This window comes from Salmo trutta, chromosome 21, assembly GCF_901001165.1.
Source record: "Salmo trutta chromosome 21, fSalTru1.1, whole genome shotgun sequence".
NCBI classification, from domain to species: domain Eukaryota; kingdom Metazoa; phylum Chordata; class Actinopteri; order Salmoniformes; family Salmonidae; genus Salmo; species Salmo trutta.
Genome location: NC_042977.1, coordinates 9,162,251 through 9,177,198, shown reverse-complemented (window position 1 = coordinate 9,177,198; position 14,948 = coordinate 9,162,251). Strand labels below are relative to the sequence as shown.

The 14,948-nt window shown below is 43.6% G+C and overlaps 1 protein-coding gene across 1 annotated transcript; it reads left to right on the top strand.

Moving 5' to 3' along the window:
• The first annotated feature begins 4,957 nt into the window (after positions 1-4,957).
• LOC115157759 (transmembrane protein 125-like) lies at positions 4,958-6,517 on the top strand. The gene is made up of 2 exons (XM_029706196.1): positions 4,958-5,256; positions 5,565-6,517. Exon 2 carries the CDS (start codon positions 5,618-5,620, stop codon positions 6,308-6,310), a length of 693 nt encoding a protein of 230 aa, XP_029562056.1. The 5' UTR covers positions 4,958-5,256; positions 5,565-5,617; the 3' UTR covers positions 6,311-6,517.
• Positions 6,518-14,948: the final 8,431 nt, after the last annotated feature.

Below are 14,948 nucleotides of genomic sequence, written 5' to 3'. Positions count from 1 at the left end.
GACATCGAGTTGGCCCCGGCGTATGCTGTTTGAGCCATGTCGGGCGAGGGGCCTTCAGTACCTCGTGGAGTAGGAGGGGTACGGTCCGGAGGAGAGATACTGGGTGCCGGTGGAGGACGTCCTGGACCCTTCGTTGCTGCAGGATTTCCACCGTCTCCATCCGGATCGCGCCTCATCCTCCGGGTCGTCCCCTAGGTCGGTGTTGGCAAGGGGGGGTACTGTCACAACTTCCGCCGAAGTCGGTCCCTCTCCTTGTTCGGGCGGCGTTCGACGGTCGACGTCACCGGCTTTCTAGCCATCGCCAATCCATTTTTAATTTTCCATTTGTTTTGTCTTTGTCTTACACACCTGGCTTCACTCAACTAATTACTTGTTTATTATTTGACCCTCTGTTCCCCATGTTGTGTTTGTGAGTGATTGTTTGTTGTAATTCGGTCCGTCTTTGTGGGCTCGTGATTTACTTTGTATATTTGTCTTTTTGAGTAAAGACTTTGATTACGCATATCTGCTGTCCTGCGCCTGACTCTCTACACCAGCTACACATAGGGCCGTTACAGATTCATTATATGGCTAATAGATTAAAGTTAGTATCAATTGCAGATCTCCTCTAATGAGAGCAGGTAGCATTGTTAGTCTATGCTCGCTAGCTAGTTAACTAGCTTGCTTGCTAGCTAGCTAATTAATTTTGATCTCAGATCTACTTAGCTAGCTAGTTCTTACCAGTGTCTGGATGTCGGTGTTTCAGAGCAAGTTCAACCATCATTTTCTCCTGGGAATGCTGTACCATGGTGTTGTATCCCTAGATTAGCAATGTATGTGTGTGTAGCTGTCAGTCAGTGTCATGCAGGTTCGATTGCATCACTTTCAGAATAAAATGATATGATACCAAGGTAAAACACAGTAACTGCAGCCAAGGGCAGGTTGAAACCAAGCTAAAAGGCAGTAAGTTACTGCCATTTACCTTGGTTTCACAGTAACTTTTTGCAGTTGCTGCTAATATGACCCCCATTTTCTCCAAAACACAATACAATAGAGGCAGGATACTTGTCCACGTGATTAAGCATATATTTAATGTAGAGAACTAATTTTCGACCAAATGTGCAGTTACTGCTTTTTCGCTTGGGAGGGCAGTGCAGAAGGATATACACATATGTTTTACAATGCATTATAGATACTGTAGTTCATGTCTTGTCTCATCGCTGCAACTCCCGTACGGATAGAGTAAGAATTAGTAGAATGGACACTGCCATTCAAGTCAACAACTACCACAGTAGCTATTAGTACATGTTTTTTATATAAAAGGGTTATAAGAAGAAGATAATCTATGACCTGAAGAAGCAGAACCAGGAGCTAGAGGAGTTCAAGTTTGTCCTGGAATACAAGATCAAAGAACTGAATAAACAGATTGAGCCCTGGGAGAACATCAAGGAGATAAAGAAGCAGATGAAGGAGGACCGGGATAGGGAGATCCAAATCAAATTTTATTGGTCACATACACATATTTAGCAGATGTTATTGCGGGTGTATCGAAATGTTTGTGTTCCTAGCTCTAGCAGTGCAGTAGTATCTAACAATTGAAAACAATACACAAAAATCTCAAAGTAAAAGAGTGGAATTAAGAAATATATTAATATTAGGACAAGCAATGTCGGAGTGGCATTGACTAGAATACAGTATGTAAACATTACTAAAGTGACCAGTGTTCCATTATAAAGTGACCAGTGTTTCCAAATAAAGCCCCCCCTGGCCAAACCCCCCTTTAACCCGGACGACACTGGGCCAATTGTGTGCCACCCTATGGAACTCCATGTCATGACCGGTTGTAACATAGCCTGGTATTGAACCCGGGTCTGAAGTGACGCTCAAGCACTCTGTTTATGCTCCCACCGCTATATTGACACATTTTCTGAAAAAAATCAGTTTTGGATTGAAACGTTGTCAGTAAAGCGGTTAATTGGGAGCATAAACAGAGTGTGTGGGCCTTTCTGTTCTTTACTAGATCTCACTTGACCTCAGAGATATCGATGACACAGTCTTTCGGACCTACCAGGTCATTGCTGATAAGAAAGTCTTTGCCAACGTCAACAGTTTCATGGGTGTAGTGTTCCCCATCCTCCCTTCGAGGAAGCCTCACCTGCCTGTTATTTTTTTTACTTCTTTTTCTCCCCAATTCCGTGGTATCCAATTGGTAGTTACAGTCTTGTCTCATCGCTGCAACTCCCGTACGGACTCGGGAGAGGCAAAGGTCGAGAGCCGTGTGTCCTTCGAAACACAACCCAACCAAGCTGCACTGCTTCTTGACACAAGCTTAACCCGGAAGCCAGCCACACCAATGTGTCGGAGGAAACACTGTATACCTGGCGACTATGTCAGCGTGCACTTCACCCGGCCCGCCACAGGAGTCGCTAGTGCTTAATGGGACAAGGACATCCCTGCCGGGCAAACCCTCCCCTAAACCAGACGACGCTGGGCCAATTGTGTGCCGCCCCATGGGTTTCCCGGTCGTGGCCATCTGCGATAGAGCCTGGACTCCAGAATCTCAAGTGGCACAGCTAGCACCGCGATGCAGTGCCTGAGACAACTGCGCCACTCGGGAGGCCCTCACCTGCCTTACCTACTTCAGAGGGGTTGGGTTAAATGCAGAAGACACATTTCGGTTGAATGGATTCAGTTGTGCAACTGACTAGGTATCCCCCTTCCTCTTATTACCTCAACAGTTTTGTTTTTCACTGAAACCAAGTACTGTCTAATAATAGTAAACTCGCTTTCAAACTTACAAGTACAATCGAAAGGCAGGTTTTAAATTAAGATGATGCATTGTTCTTAGGCCCAAATTTAACTTAAAATATTTACAATGTTATCATACCATCCATGGTAAATACAACACATTATACAAAATAATCTGAATAAAGAAATACCTTACAAACACATTCTTGAGTATCGTCAATAGGATACCTTCTCTGAAACCTGAATGCCTAGGCTACTTTACATATTCACAGATAGACAAGGCTTACCTTGCTTCAAAGTAGCCTAGCCAACATTTTATTGAGGGGATTGTTTTATATGAACATTGGTATGCAGGGTTCAGTAGGTCTGGAGGGTATACTACAAAGCAGGGTCAATGAGTTAGCCAGTTAACTTTGATAAACAACCTAAAATATCTACAGATTTTCAGGTTCATTAATAAAGCTACATTTCAATATGTTTTTGGGGTTCTTGAGTCAATTAGACCATGCCCATTTCAATATTTAGGCAAGTCAATGATTCTACTTAGTAATATAGCCCTCTGGTGTGGGACAACAACTGTCTTTCCCTGGGAGATTCTCAACTGGGAAAAAGTACGTCCTCTCCTCGACTCCTCCATAAACCAAAAAGCAGTTGACATATGTAGGAGTGTCAATATGCGAACGAAAGAGTGTCCTCTCCTTGATAGCCTCCTCCTGCAGAGGAAGTACAAGTGTATCCTTCCGACGGCTAGCGCGGAAGTATTTTAAAAGCCGCCACACACCCTTTGAGTCAACAGTTGTTTTCTCGAAAGAGAAAAGCATGCATACATTTAAAAACAATACGCTCCTTATCTATTAAATGTCTCGCACAAAAATACATGTATTTTTACTACTTTACACATTTATTTTAGGATTCCACCCCTGTGACATGCTAGCAGAGAAGGTGAGTCTCGTTTCATACAACTACATTTGTTTCCAGGTTTCCTCCCCTGTCTTCAATTACCTTTCAACTTTTTCTAAAGGAGTTGAGGACGGAGGAGTGGGCGCGAGTTGGAGATCATAGACTTAGTTACACTTCTCATCTTTGTGTCTGTGACAGCATGGTCAGCACCATTGAGGCTATCTCCATTTTAAAGTAGTCAATTTGTTCTTCTACTACTTCTATGAGTTGGTAAATAAACTGAAAGGGTGCATACTGCCACCAAGAGTGTTTTGCTTGAACATGTATAAAGCCAAGGTTGGTGATATACTGCCACCTGCAGTTATGGAATGTTTGCTCACAAGTATAATTCAATGGATGATCTCTCCTGATGACCTGGGTGGAATTGTCTATCTAAGTCTATGGCGGAGGTGCAAAAAAACAAGTGGCGGGCCAGTCACACTATCAACCAATCAGAGCACACAAACAATTCAAACGGACTGACGGGAGAGCATACACCATTCATAGTTACTCTAATAAGGACACCTCCACCCAAAAGGATAGTCAAATGAAGTGTTCGCATTTTCCTTCAATAGCATAAATCACATAACCTTCAATAGCATAAATCACATAACCTATCTTTATCTTCATGTTTGGCTCTGGCATAAACTATATGTAGTATTATGCCTACACATCAGGAGCTGACGTTGGAGTTTGAACAGTATCAGATGGGAAGGGCCAGTTAGAGCCTTCATTGTGGCAAACACAAGAGGCAATCTTAGATCATGTGAATCAATGACGCCATGCTCGGAGTGACAGAGGGGGCATTATCTGGGGACACTGACATCAGAGCCACCTCCACAAACACACCAGCCATCTCCAGCTCGGTCGCTGTGTCCATCGGCTGCCCCATTGTCTGTCTGTCCGCGTGCCGTCTCACTGCGAAGCACTGGTCGATGTCACCATTGCCACACCATAACAATCCCACCCACCCCCCCTATTTCCACCATATGTATTGTGATTTGTAATTGTGCTTTTTGACCACTTAATGACGTGGTAGTTTTCCTTTATGAGAAGAGTAGAGAGGTTGTCCTCTCTCATTGCCCCTGTGTGTGTGTGTGTGTGTGTGTGTGTGTGTGTGTGTGTGTGTGTGTGTGTGTGTGTGTGTGTGTGTGTGTGTGTGTGTGTGTGTGTGTGTGTGAGAGAGAGAGATAGGAGAACAGACCAGAGAGAGAGAGTGATAGGAGAGCAGACCAGAGAGAGATTACACTGAGGAGGGAGGACCTGTTGACATATATCTCTCAAGTCAGCCATGAGGATCTCCTTCAGGACTGGAAACTACCTCAGATAATCTGACACCACTGCAAACAAGCATACAGTCAACGCTGGAGCACATGGACCATGACACAACCAGGATGACTCCACTCTGAGACTCACCAAGACACACAGCTTTGGAATCATGAACCACAACTGTCTCAACCAGCCTCCAGGAAGTTTTGTGGAGTGTGTATGTCTATCACGATGTGTTTTTGTTATGACGATCTGATTGGAGGACTGACAGATGGGATGACTAAAGAGAGTCTGGAGGAACAGGCTCGTTAGTCTGCACTGGTAAGTAATCTACATGTGACAATGCTACTATGACGCCAGCACCATCACGTGCACATTTCAGTTACAACTCCAATAACAATCTCTGGAGAACTACTGCGTCCCTCGAGAACTTTGAGTTTTGCATTGCTAAATGCAATGGACAATGGATGTTGATGAGGCAACTAGCACAAAGGATAACAAGCAGAATGTGATAAGATTTGCATGACATCTTTAACCATTGATATAGTTCACAACATAGCTGAATGCTAGTTACACAAGCATAGAATTTGAATATGACATTTAACCCAAACTGCTCTTAACCCCCTCAGGTACCTATTGTGAGCTGGCTGGATTAACCTCGAGGGGGGCTCCCCTAGTAGCCATGGCTGAGATGGAGGAGTTCTCCCCCATGTCCCCGCGGCGCACCCCACGCCGGACCCCCCGTGTGCTGCGCCTGGACCCGGCCCTGCTCCAGAGGCGCGTGTTGGAGGACCAGGTGGAACTGTGGTGGTTCCGCGAGCCGCGGCGCTCCCTGCTCTGCTACTGCATCTCAGTGAGCCTTGTCCTGGGCTTGGGGCTGGGAGGAGTAGGCCTCCTCTCCACCACCACCAGCCTGTCCGGGGAGTGGCGCCTAGGAGTGGGCACCATGCTCTGCCTCCTAGCTCTGGCTGTCCTCCTCAAACAGCTCCTAAGCTCCGCCGTCCAGGATATGAATTGCGTTCGCAGCCGGAGGCGGATAGAGTTAATGAAGAGCGGTGGGCGGGCGGACCCGGTGGTCATCCTTTTCACCGGGATGGCTTTGGCACTCTGCGGAGGGGTCCTACTCTACATGTCGCTGGCCAGCGGGCACCATGGGCCCGAGCAGCGCCACAGGGATATGTTCCTGTCCGGGGTGGTGCTACTGTGGGTAGGGGGCACCACCGGGTTGGCGGTGGCTGGGTACTTGCTGGTAGTGCACCTCCAGCAGAGGAGAGAGAGGAGGATGTTGCAGAGGCGGAGGAGGGGAGGAAGAGGGTTGCGGGACAGGGCAGTCAGGGTGTTTACAGTCTCCTCTAGTAGAACTAGCCTCATCTGAGAGAGCAGACCTGGGTCTTGTTCATTAGGCACCAAACGGCGTTGCCCCAATGAACACTACCCTTCGTTCAAATAGTATTTGTATTTCTTTAAAATACTTGAGCTGTGCTTGATTGAGCTTGCCTGGAGCAATGGGACCAGAGCCATATATACTGTATACATCCCAGGTCTGTTGAAGAGGAGAAGAAAACAAGTGAGGAGAGGAGAGCAGGAGGTGAAAAGAGGAGGGGAGAGGGTGGCAAGTTAGGAGAGGAGAGACGAGACGAGACTAGGGGACTTAATAGATGAAGGGACTTAAGAGGAGGGAAACATAGGAAAGGGGTATCACCACTCACTCTCCCGGGTCTGTAACAGAGTCCTGTGTTTGTTGCTGGCACTGTGACTGCGTCATCCTGTTGACTAATGCCCATTGCAGACCGTGCCCACTATGCCCACTATGCCATTCACCACTGCTGTGTTCTGGGAACCAGGCTGTGCAGGGTGACACCAGCCCCACGGACCCCCAGGACCCTCAGTCAGACTGGCCATTGTTTCTGTCAGTGGCAGAATGAGTGCTACACTGCCATCGTCACAAACAAGCCACTCGCATGGGGGAGACCCGACCAAGTCACATTGTTCTAGTTCCTCTGTGTTGTTTTCACTCACTTGTCCTATTTGATGTTATTGTAATGACCCAAATTTGGTAGTCTATTCAGTGCTTAATTTGTAAATCGGAAGGTGCAGGAACAAAACTTTTGCATGAAATCGGGTGACCTGGGGGGCTCAGAGGTACTGGAAAACATGACAAAATAGATGCACTTTTATAATAAAGCATAACGTGCATATCGTCGCATTCACCTAGTGGCATAGAGTAGAGGCACTTACAGAAGTTGCACACATGGGCAGTGGTGGAAAAAGTACCCAATTGTCATACTTGAGTAAAAGTAAAGATACCTTAATGGAAAATGACTCAAGTAAAAGTGAAAGTCACCCAGTAAAATACTACTTGAGTAAAAGTCTAAGTATTTGGTTTTCAATATACTTAAGAATCAAAGGTATATTTAATTGCTAAAATATACTTAAGTCTGAAAAATACAAATTAAATTAAATTCCTTATATTAAGCAAATCAGACGGCACCATTTTCTTGTTTTTTTTTATTAACGGATAGATAGGGGCACTCTCCAACACACAGACAAACTAAGCATTTGTGTTTAATGAGTGCCAGATCAGAGGCAGTAGGGATGACAAGGGATGTTCTCTTGATAAAGTGTGTAAATTGGACCTGCTAAGCATTCAAAATGTAGCTAGTACTTTTGGGTGTCAAGGAAAATTAACGGAGTAAAAAGTACATTATTTTCTTTCGGAATGTAGTGAAGTAAAAGTTGTCCAAAATGTAAATAGTAAGGTAAAGTACAGATATCCAAAAAAACTACTTAAGTAGAACCCTTAGTAGCCTAGGGTCTGGGGAAAATGTGCCCTTTTATAAATGCATTTCATGCAACTCTACATACTTTTACGACTGCAGACTTTGGAAGAATCTTTTTTAATACCACACAAATGATTGAAATGACAGGGTGGTTTGACACTGACAAACTAAGAATCTGAATTCATTAAAAACGACCTAGTCTTGAATCCATCAATAGCCTAGGCCTAGATGTGTGGGGACAAAAGTATTTGATCACCTGCTGATTTTGTATGTTTGCCCACTGACAAAGAAATGATCAGTCTATAATTTTAATGGTAGGTTTATTTGAACAGTGAGAGACAACACAAAAATATCCAGAAAAACATATGTCAAAAATGTTATAAATTGATTTGCATTTTAATGAGGGAAATAAGTATTTGACCCCCTCTCAATCAGAAAGATTTCTGGCTCCCAGGTGTCTTTTATACAGGTAACGAGCTGAGATTAGGAGCACACTCTTAAAGGGAGTGCTCCTAATCTCAGCTTGTTACCTGTATAAAAGACACCTGTCCACAGAAGCAATCAATCAATCAGATTCCAAACTCTCCACCATGGCCAAGACCAAAGAGCTCTCCAAGGATGTCAGGGACAAGATTGTACACCTACACAAGGCTGGAATGGGCTACAAGACCATCGCCATGCAGCTTGGTGAGAAGGTGACAACAGTTGGTGCGATTATTCGCAAACGGAAGAAACACAAAAGAACTGTCAATCTCCCTCGGCCTGGGGCTCCATACAAGATCTCACCTCGTGGAGTTGCAGTGATCATGAGAACGGGAAGGAATCAGCTCAGAACTACACGGGACGATCTTGTCAATGATCTCAAGGCAGCTGGGACCATAGTCACCAAGAAAACAATTGGTAACACACTACGCCGTGAAGGACTGAAATCCTGCAGCGCCCGCAAGGTTCCCCTGCTCAAGAAAGCACATATACATGCCCGTCTGAAGTTTGCCAATGAACATCTGAATGATTCAGAGGACAACTGGGTGAAAGTGTTGTGGTCAGATGAGACCAAAATGGAGCTCTTTGGCATCAACTCAACTTGCCGTGTTTGGAGGAGGAGGAATGCTGCCTATGACCCCAAGAACACCATCCCCACCATCAAACATGGAGGTGGAAACATTATGCTTTGGGGGTGTTTTTCTGCTAAGGGGACAGGACAACTTCAACGCATCAAAGGGACGATGGACGGGGCCATGTACCGTCAAATCTTGGATAAGAACCTCCTTCCCTCAGCCAGGGCATTGAAAATGGGTCGTGGATGGGTATTCCAGCATGACAATGACCCAAAATACACAGCCAAGGCAACAAAGGAGTGGCTCAAGAAGAAGCACATTAAGGTCCTGGAGTGGCCTAGCCAGTCTCCAGACCTTAATCCCATAGAAAATCTGTGGAGGGAGCTGAAGGTTCGAGTTGCCAAACGTCAGCCTCGAAACCTTAATGACTTGGAGAAGATCTGCAAAGAGGAGTGGGACAAAATCCCTCCTGAGATGTGTGCAAACCTGGTGGCCAACTACAAGAAACATCTGACCTCTGTGATTGCCAACAAGGGTTTTGCCACCAAGTACTAAGTCATGTTTTGCAGAGGGGTCAAATACTTATTTCCCTCATTAAAATGCAAATTATTTTATAACATTTTTGACATGCGTTTTTCTGGATTCTTTTGTTGTTATTCTGTCTCTCACTGTTCAAATAAACCTACCACTAAAATTATAGACTGATCATTTCCTTGTCAGTGGGCAAACGTACAAAATCAGCAGGGGATCAAATACTTTTTTCCCTCACTGTATTGTACAATATGAGGAAGAAATTACAGTCCTAAAATAGCTTTCCAGTTTCACTGACTCACCCAATGATGTGCAGCGCACTCATGGCAAAAGCCTATCTCTTTCTTGTTATACTTTGTAAAACATTGTAAAACAATGCTGTTCGCTCAATAGGCCTATTTGGAAGTTGATGAAATATTTTGGTAGGCTACAGACAGATTAGTCTTCTCTTTTAAATGGAGTAGTATTCTGAATTATTTCATTTATTTCTGTACAGACAGCAATAATTCTATAACTTTGGCAAATGTATTTCAATGTATCAGGGGTGCTGACTCTATAAGGAAAAATTGGCATATTAAATAATTGTACAAAAACAAATGTGATGAAGTGCAATGCTGGAGAAATAAGAGTTGCAGGATCATGTCTTTCAGAGCAGAGAGAGGGAGAGAGATCATAGAAAGTGACTCTCGTTCTAGTTCTGTGAGAGACAAGCGTGCTTCTCTCTCTCACCACAGCAACGGCCATTCGTTGGTCTCAAATATAGGCTACAGTGTTGATTGAATCTAAATCAACTTTTTTTAGGGGGCAGGAAAATGAATGAGAAGGCAACTCAAATGAACTTTGATCGCTTTTATTAAAATCAAATCAAATCAAATCAAATGTATTTATATAGCCCTTCGTACATCAGCTGATATCTCAAAGTGCTGTACAGAAACCCAGCCTAAAACCCCAAACAGCAAGCAATGCAGGTGAAAGAAGCACGGTGGCTAGTAAAAACTCCCTAGGAAAAACTCCCTAGAAAGGAAAAAACCTAGGAAGAAACCTAGAGAGGAACCAGGCTATGAGGGGTGGCCAGTCCTCTTCTGGCTGTGCAGGGTGGATATTATAACAGAACATGGTCAAGATGTTAAAATATTCATAAATGACCAGCATGGTCAAATAATAATAATCATAGTAGTTGTCGAGGGTGCAACAAGCACGTCCGGTGAACAGGTCAGGGTTCCATAGCCGCAGGCAGAACAGTTGAAACTGGAGCAGCAGCACGGCCAGGTGGACTGGGGACAGCAAGGAGTCATCATGCCAGGTAGTCCTGAGGCATGGTCCTAGGGCTCAGGTCCTCCGAGAGAAAGACAGAAAGAGAGAAAGAGAATTAGAGAGAGCATATTTAAATTCACACGGGACACCGGATAAGACAAGAGAAATACTCCAGATGTAACAGACTGACCCTAGCCCCCCGACACATAAACTACTGCAGCATAAATACTGGAGGCTGAGACAGGAGGGATCAGAAGACACTGTGGCCCCATCCGATGATACCCCCGGACAGGGCCAAACAGGCAGGATATAACCCCACCCACTTTGCCAAAGCACAGCCCCCACACCACTAGAGGGATGTCTCCAACCACCAACTTACCACCCTAAGACAAGGCCGAGTATAGCCCACAACGATCTCCGCCATGGCACAACCCAAGGGGGGCGCCAACCCAGACAGGAAGACCACGTCAGTGACTCAACCCACTCAAGTGACGCACCCCTCCCATGGACGGCATGGAAGAACACCAGTAAGCCAGTGACTCAGCCCCTGTAATAGGGTTAGAGGCAGAGAATCCCAGTGGAAAAAGGGGAACCGGCAAGGCAGAGACAGCAAGGGCGGTTCGTTGCTCCAGCCTTTCCGTTCACCTTCACACTCCTGGGCCGGACTATACTTAATCATAGGACCTACTGAAGAGATAAGTCTTCAGTAAAGACTTAAAGGTTGAGACTGAGTCTGCGTCTCTCACATTGGTAGGCAGACCATTCCATGAAAATGGAGCTCTATAGGAGAAAGCCCTACCTCCAGCCGTTTGCTTAGAAATTCTAGGGACAATTAGGAGGCCTGTGTCTTGTGACCGTAGAGTACATGTAGGTATGTACGGCAGGACCAAATCGGAAAGATAGGTAGGAGCAAGCCCGTGTAATGCTTTGTAGGTTAGCAGTAAAACCTTGAAATCAGCCTTGCCTTACCAGGAAGCCAGTGTAGGGAGGCTAGCACTGGAGTAATATGATCAAATATTTTGGTTCTAGTCAGGATTCTAGCAGCCGTATTTAGCACTAAGTGAAGTTTGTTTAGTGCTTTATCCGGGTAGCCGGAAAGTAGAGCATTGCAGTAGTCCAGCCTAGAAGTAACAAAAGCATGGATTAATTTTTCTGCATCATTTTTGGACAGAAAGTTTCTGATTTTTGCAATGTTACGTAGATGGAAAAAAGCTGTCCTTGAAACAGTCTTGATATGTTCTTCAAAAGAGAGATCAGGGTCCAGAGTAACGCCGAGGGGTTTCACAGTTTTATTTGAGACGACTGTACAACCATCCAGATTAATTGTCAGATTCAACAGAAGATCTCTTTGTTTCTTGGGACCTAGAACAAGCATCTCTGTTTTGTCCGAGTTTAAAAGTAGAAAGTTTGCAGCAATCCACTTCTTTATGTCTGAAACACAGGCTTCTAGCGAGGGCAATTTTGGGGCTTCACCATGTTTCATTGAAATGTACAGCTGTGTGTCGTCAGCATAGCAGTGAAATTTAACATTATGTTTTCGAATGACATCCCCAAGAGGTAAAATATATAGTGAAAACAATAGTGGTCCTAAAACGGAACCTTGAGGAACACCGAAATGTACAATTGATTTGTCAGAGGACAAACCATTCACAGAGACAAACTGATATCTTTCCGACAGATAAGATCTTAACCAGGCCAGAACTTGTCCATGTAGACCAATTTGGGTTTCCAATCTCTCCAAAAGAATGTGGTGATCGATGGTATCAAAAGCGGCACTAAGATCTAGGAGCACGAGGACAGATGCAGAGCCTCGGTCTGACGTCATTAAAAGGTCATTTACACCTTCACAAGTGCAGTCTCAGTGCTATGATGGGGTCTAAAACCAGACTGAAGCGTTTCATATACATTGTTTGTCTTCAGGAAGGCAGTGAGTTGCTGTGCAACAGCTTTTTCTAAAAAAATGTTTAATAATTTCTGGGTCAAGATTTGGCTTTTTCAAGAGACGCTTTATTACTGCCACTTTTAGTGAGCTTGGTACACATCCGGTGGATAGAGAGCCGTTTATTATGTTCATCATAGGAGGGCCAAGCACAGGAAGCAGCTCTTTCAATAGTTTAGTTGGAATAGGGTCCAGTATGCAGCTTGAGGGTTTGGAGGCCATGATTATTTTCATCATTTTATTAATTTTATTCACATGTTTACATTGCAAACAGTGAAAGTTATTTGTCGTGCCACAAGAGGTACCGGATCCTACCAAATAGGTTCCGGAACGAAACAGTCCAAAAATTAGAGGTGCCGGTTCCTGTTCAAATTAAGCACAGGTAGTCTTTGTAATTAACAGTTATGTGTAAAAAATAAGACCAAACGCAGGGATGGTTGCAATGTCCATATTAGGACAGTCTCAGCAGCACTTGTTCTAAGCTGTGCACATTTATTTTGTATGTACTGTATCAGATGAATATCAACATTTTTACAAATATGATGATATGGACTCAACATCTACAGGTCAATCTGTCTGTATAGATTGTAAATTCTACTGTAAATTCTACTGTTTTTAACTAAATGCTGAGAAAAAGGTGACAGTGTATATAAACCTGAGAACTGTAAACAATTGATGAGAACAAACTAAGGTTAGTCTTTTCTCCATGAGACTTATTGTCTTAATTCTTCATCAGTGATGATATAGTGGCAAAGAAAATGACTGAAAATATGTTTTTTTTTGTACAAGAGCCACATTTCAATAATTTATTTACCAAGTAGATTATAATAAAGTTATCAATATCAATGGTTACATACAAGTGTTGTTCATTTTTAAGGCTTGACAAAACAACATCACTTGAGCATAGTGTTTAATGGATCTCGCATATTGAACATAATACAATTTTTACATTATATAAAAAGTGTCAAAAGACTACACAAAGTGCCTTCAGAAAGTATTTATACCCCTTGACTTATTTCACATTTTGATTAATTACAGCCTGAATTCAAAATGGATTACATTGATAAATTGTCTCACCGATCTAGACACAATACCCCATAATAACAAAGTGAAAACATGCTTTTAGAAAAGTTTGCACATTTATTGAAAATAAAATACAGAAATATCTAATTTACGTAAGTATTCACACCCCTGAGTCAATACATGTTAGAATGACATATGGAAGTTATTACAGCTGTGAGTCTTACTGGGTAAGTCTTGAAGAGTTTTTCAAACCTGGATTGTACAATATTTGCCCATTATTCTTTTCAAGCTCTGACAAATTGGTTGTTGATCGTTACTAGACAATCATTTTCAAATCTTGCCATATATTTTCAAGCAGATTTAAGTCAAAACTGGAAGTCGGCCACTCAGGAACATTCACTGTCTTCTTTGTAAGCAACTCCAGTGCAGATTAAGCCTTGCGTTTTAGGTTATTGTCCTACTGAAAGGTGACTCCATCTCCCATTGACTGGCTGAAAGCAGACTGAACCAGGGATTCTTCTAGGATTTTGCCTGTGCTTACAGTTGGAGTCGGAAGTTTACGTACACCTTGGCCAAATACATTTAAACTCAGTTTTTCACAATTCCTGACATTTAATCCTAGTAAGAATTCCCAGTTTTAGGTCAGTTAGGATCACCACTTTATTTTAAGAATGTGAAATGTCAGAATAATAGTAGAGAGAATGATTTATTTCAGCTTTTATTTCTTTCATCACATTCCCAGTGGGTCAGAAGTTTACATACACTGAATTAGTATTTGGTAGCATTGCCTTTAAATTGTTTAACTTGGGTCAAATGTTTTGGGTAGCCTTCCACAAGCTTCCCACAAAACGTTGGGTGAATTTTGGCCCATTCCTCCTGACACAGCTGGTGTAACTGAATCAGGTTTGTAGGCCTCCTTGCTCGCACACGCTTTTTCAGTTCTGCCCACAAATTTTCTATGGGATTGAGGTCAGGGCTTTGTGATGACCACTCCAATACCTTGACTTTGTTGTCCTTAAGTTATTTTGCCACAACTTTGGAATTATGCTTGGGGTCATTGTCCATTTGGAAGACCCATTTGCGACCAAGCTTTAACTTCCTGACTGATGTCTTCAGATGTTGCTTCAATATATCTACATAATTTTCCTTTCTCATGAAGCCATCTATTTTGTGAAGTGCACCAGTCCCTCCTGCAGCAAAGCACCCCCACAACATGATGCTGCCACCCCCGTGCTTCACGGTTGGGATGGAGTTCTTCGGCTTGCAAGCACCACATTTTTTCCTCCAAACATAACGATGGTCATTATGGCCAAACAGTTCAATTTTTGTTTCATCAAACCAGAGGACATTTCTCCAAAAACTACGATCTTTGTCCCCATGTGCGGTTGCAAACCGTAGTCTGGCTTTTTTATGGCGGTTTTGGTGCAG

Coding starts and splice junctions, on each gene's coding strand:
- LOC115157759 (XM_029706196.1), top strand. CDS start 5,618: ATGGCTGAGATGGAGGAGTTCTCCCCCATGTCCCCGCGGCGCACCCCA.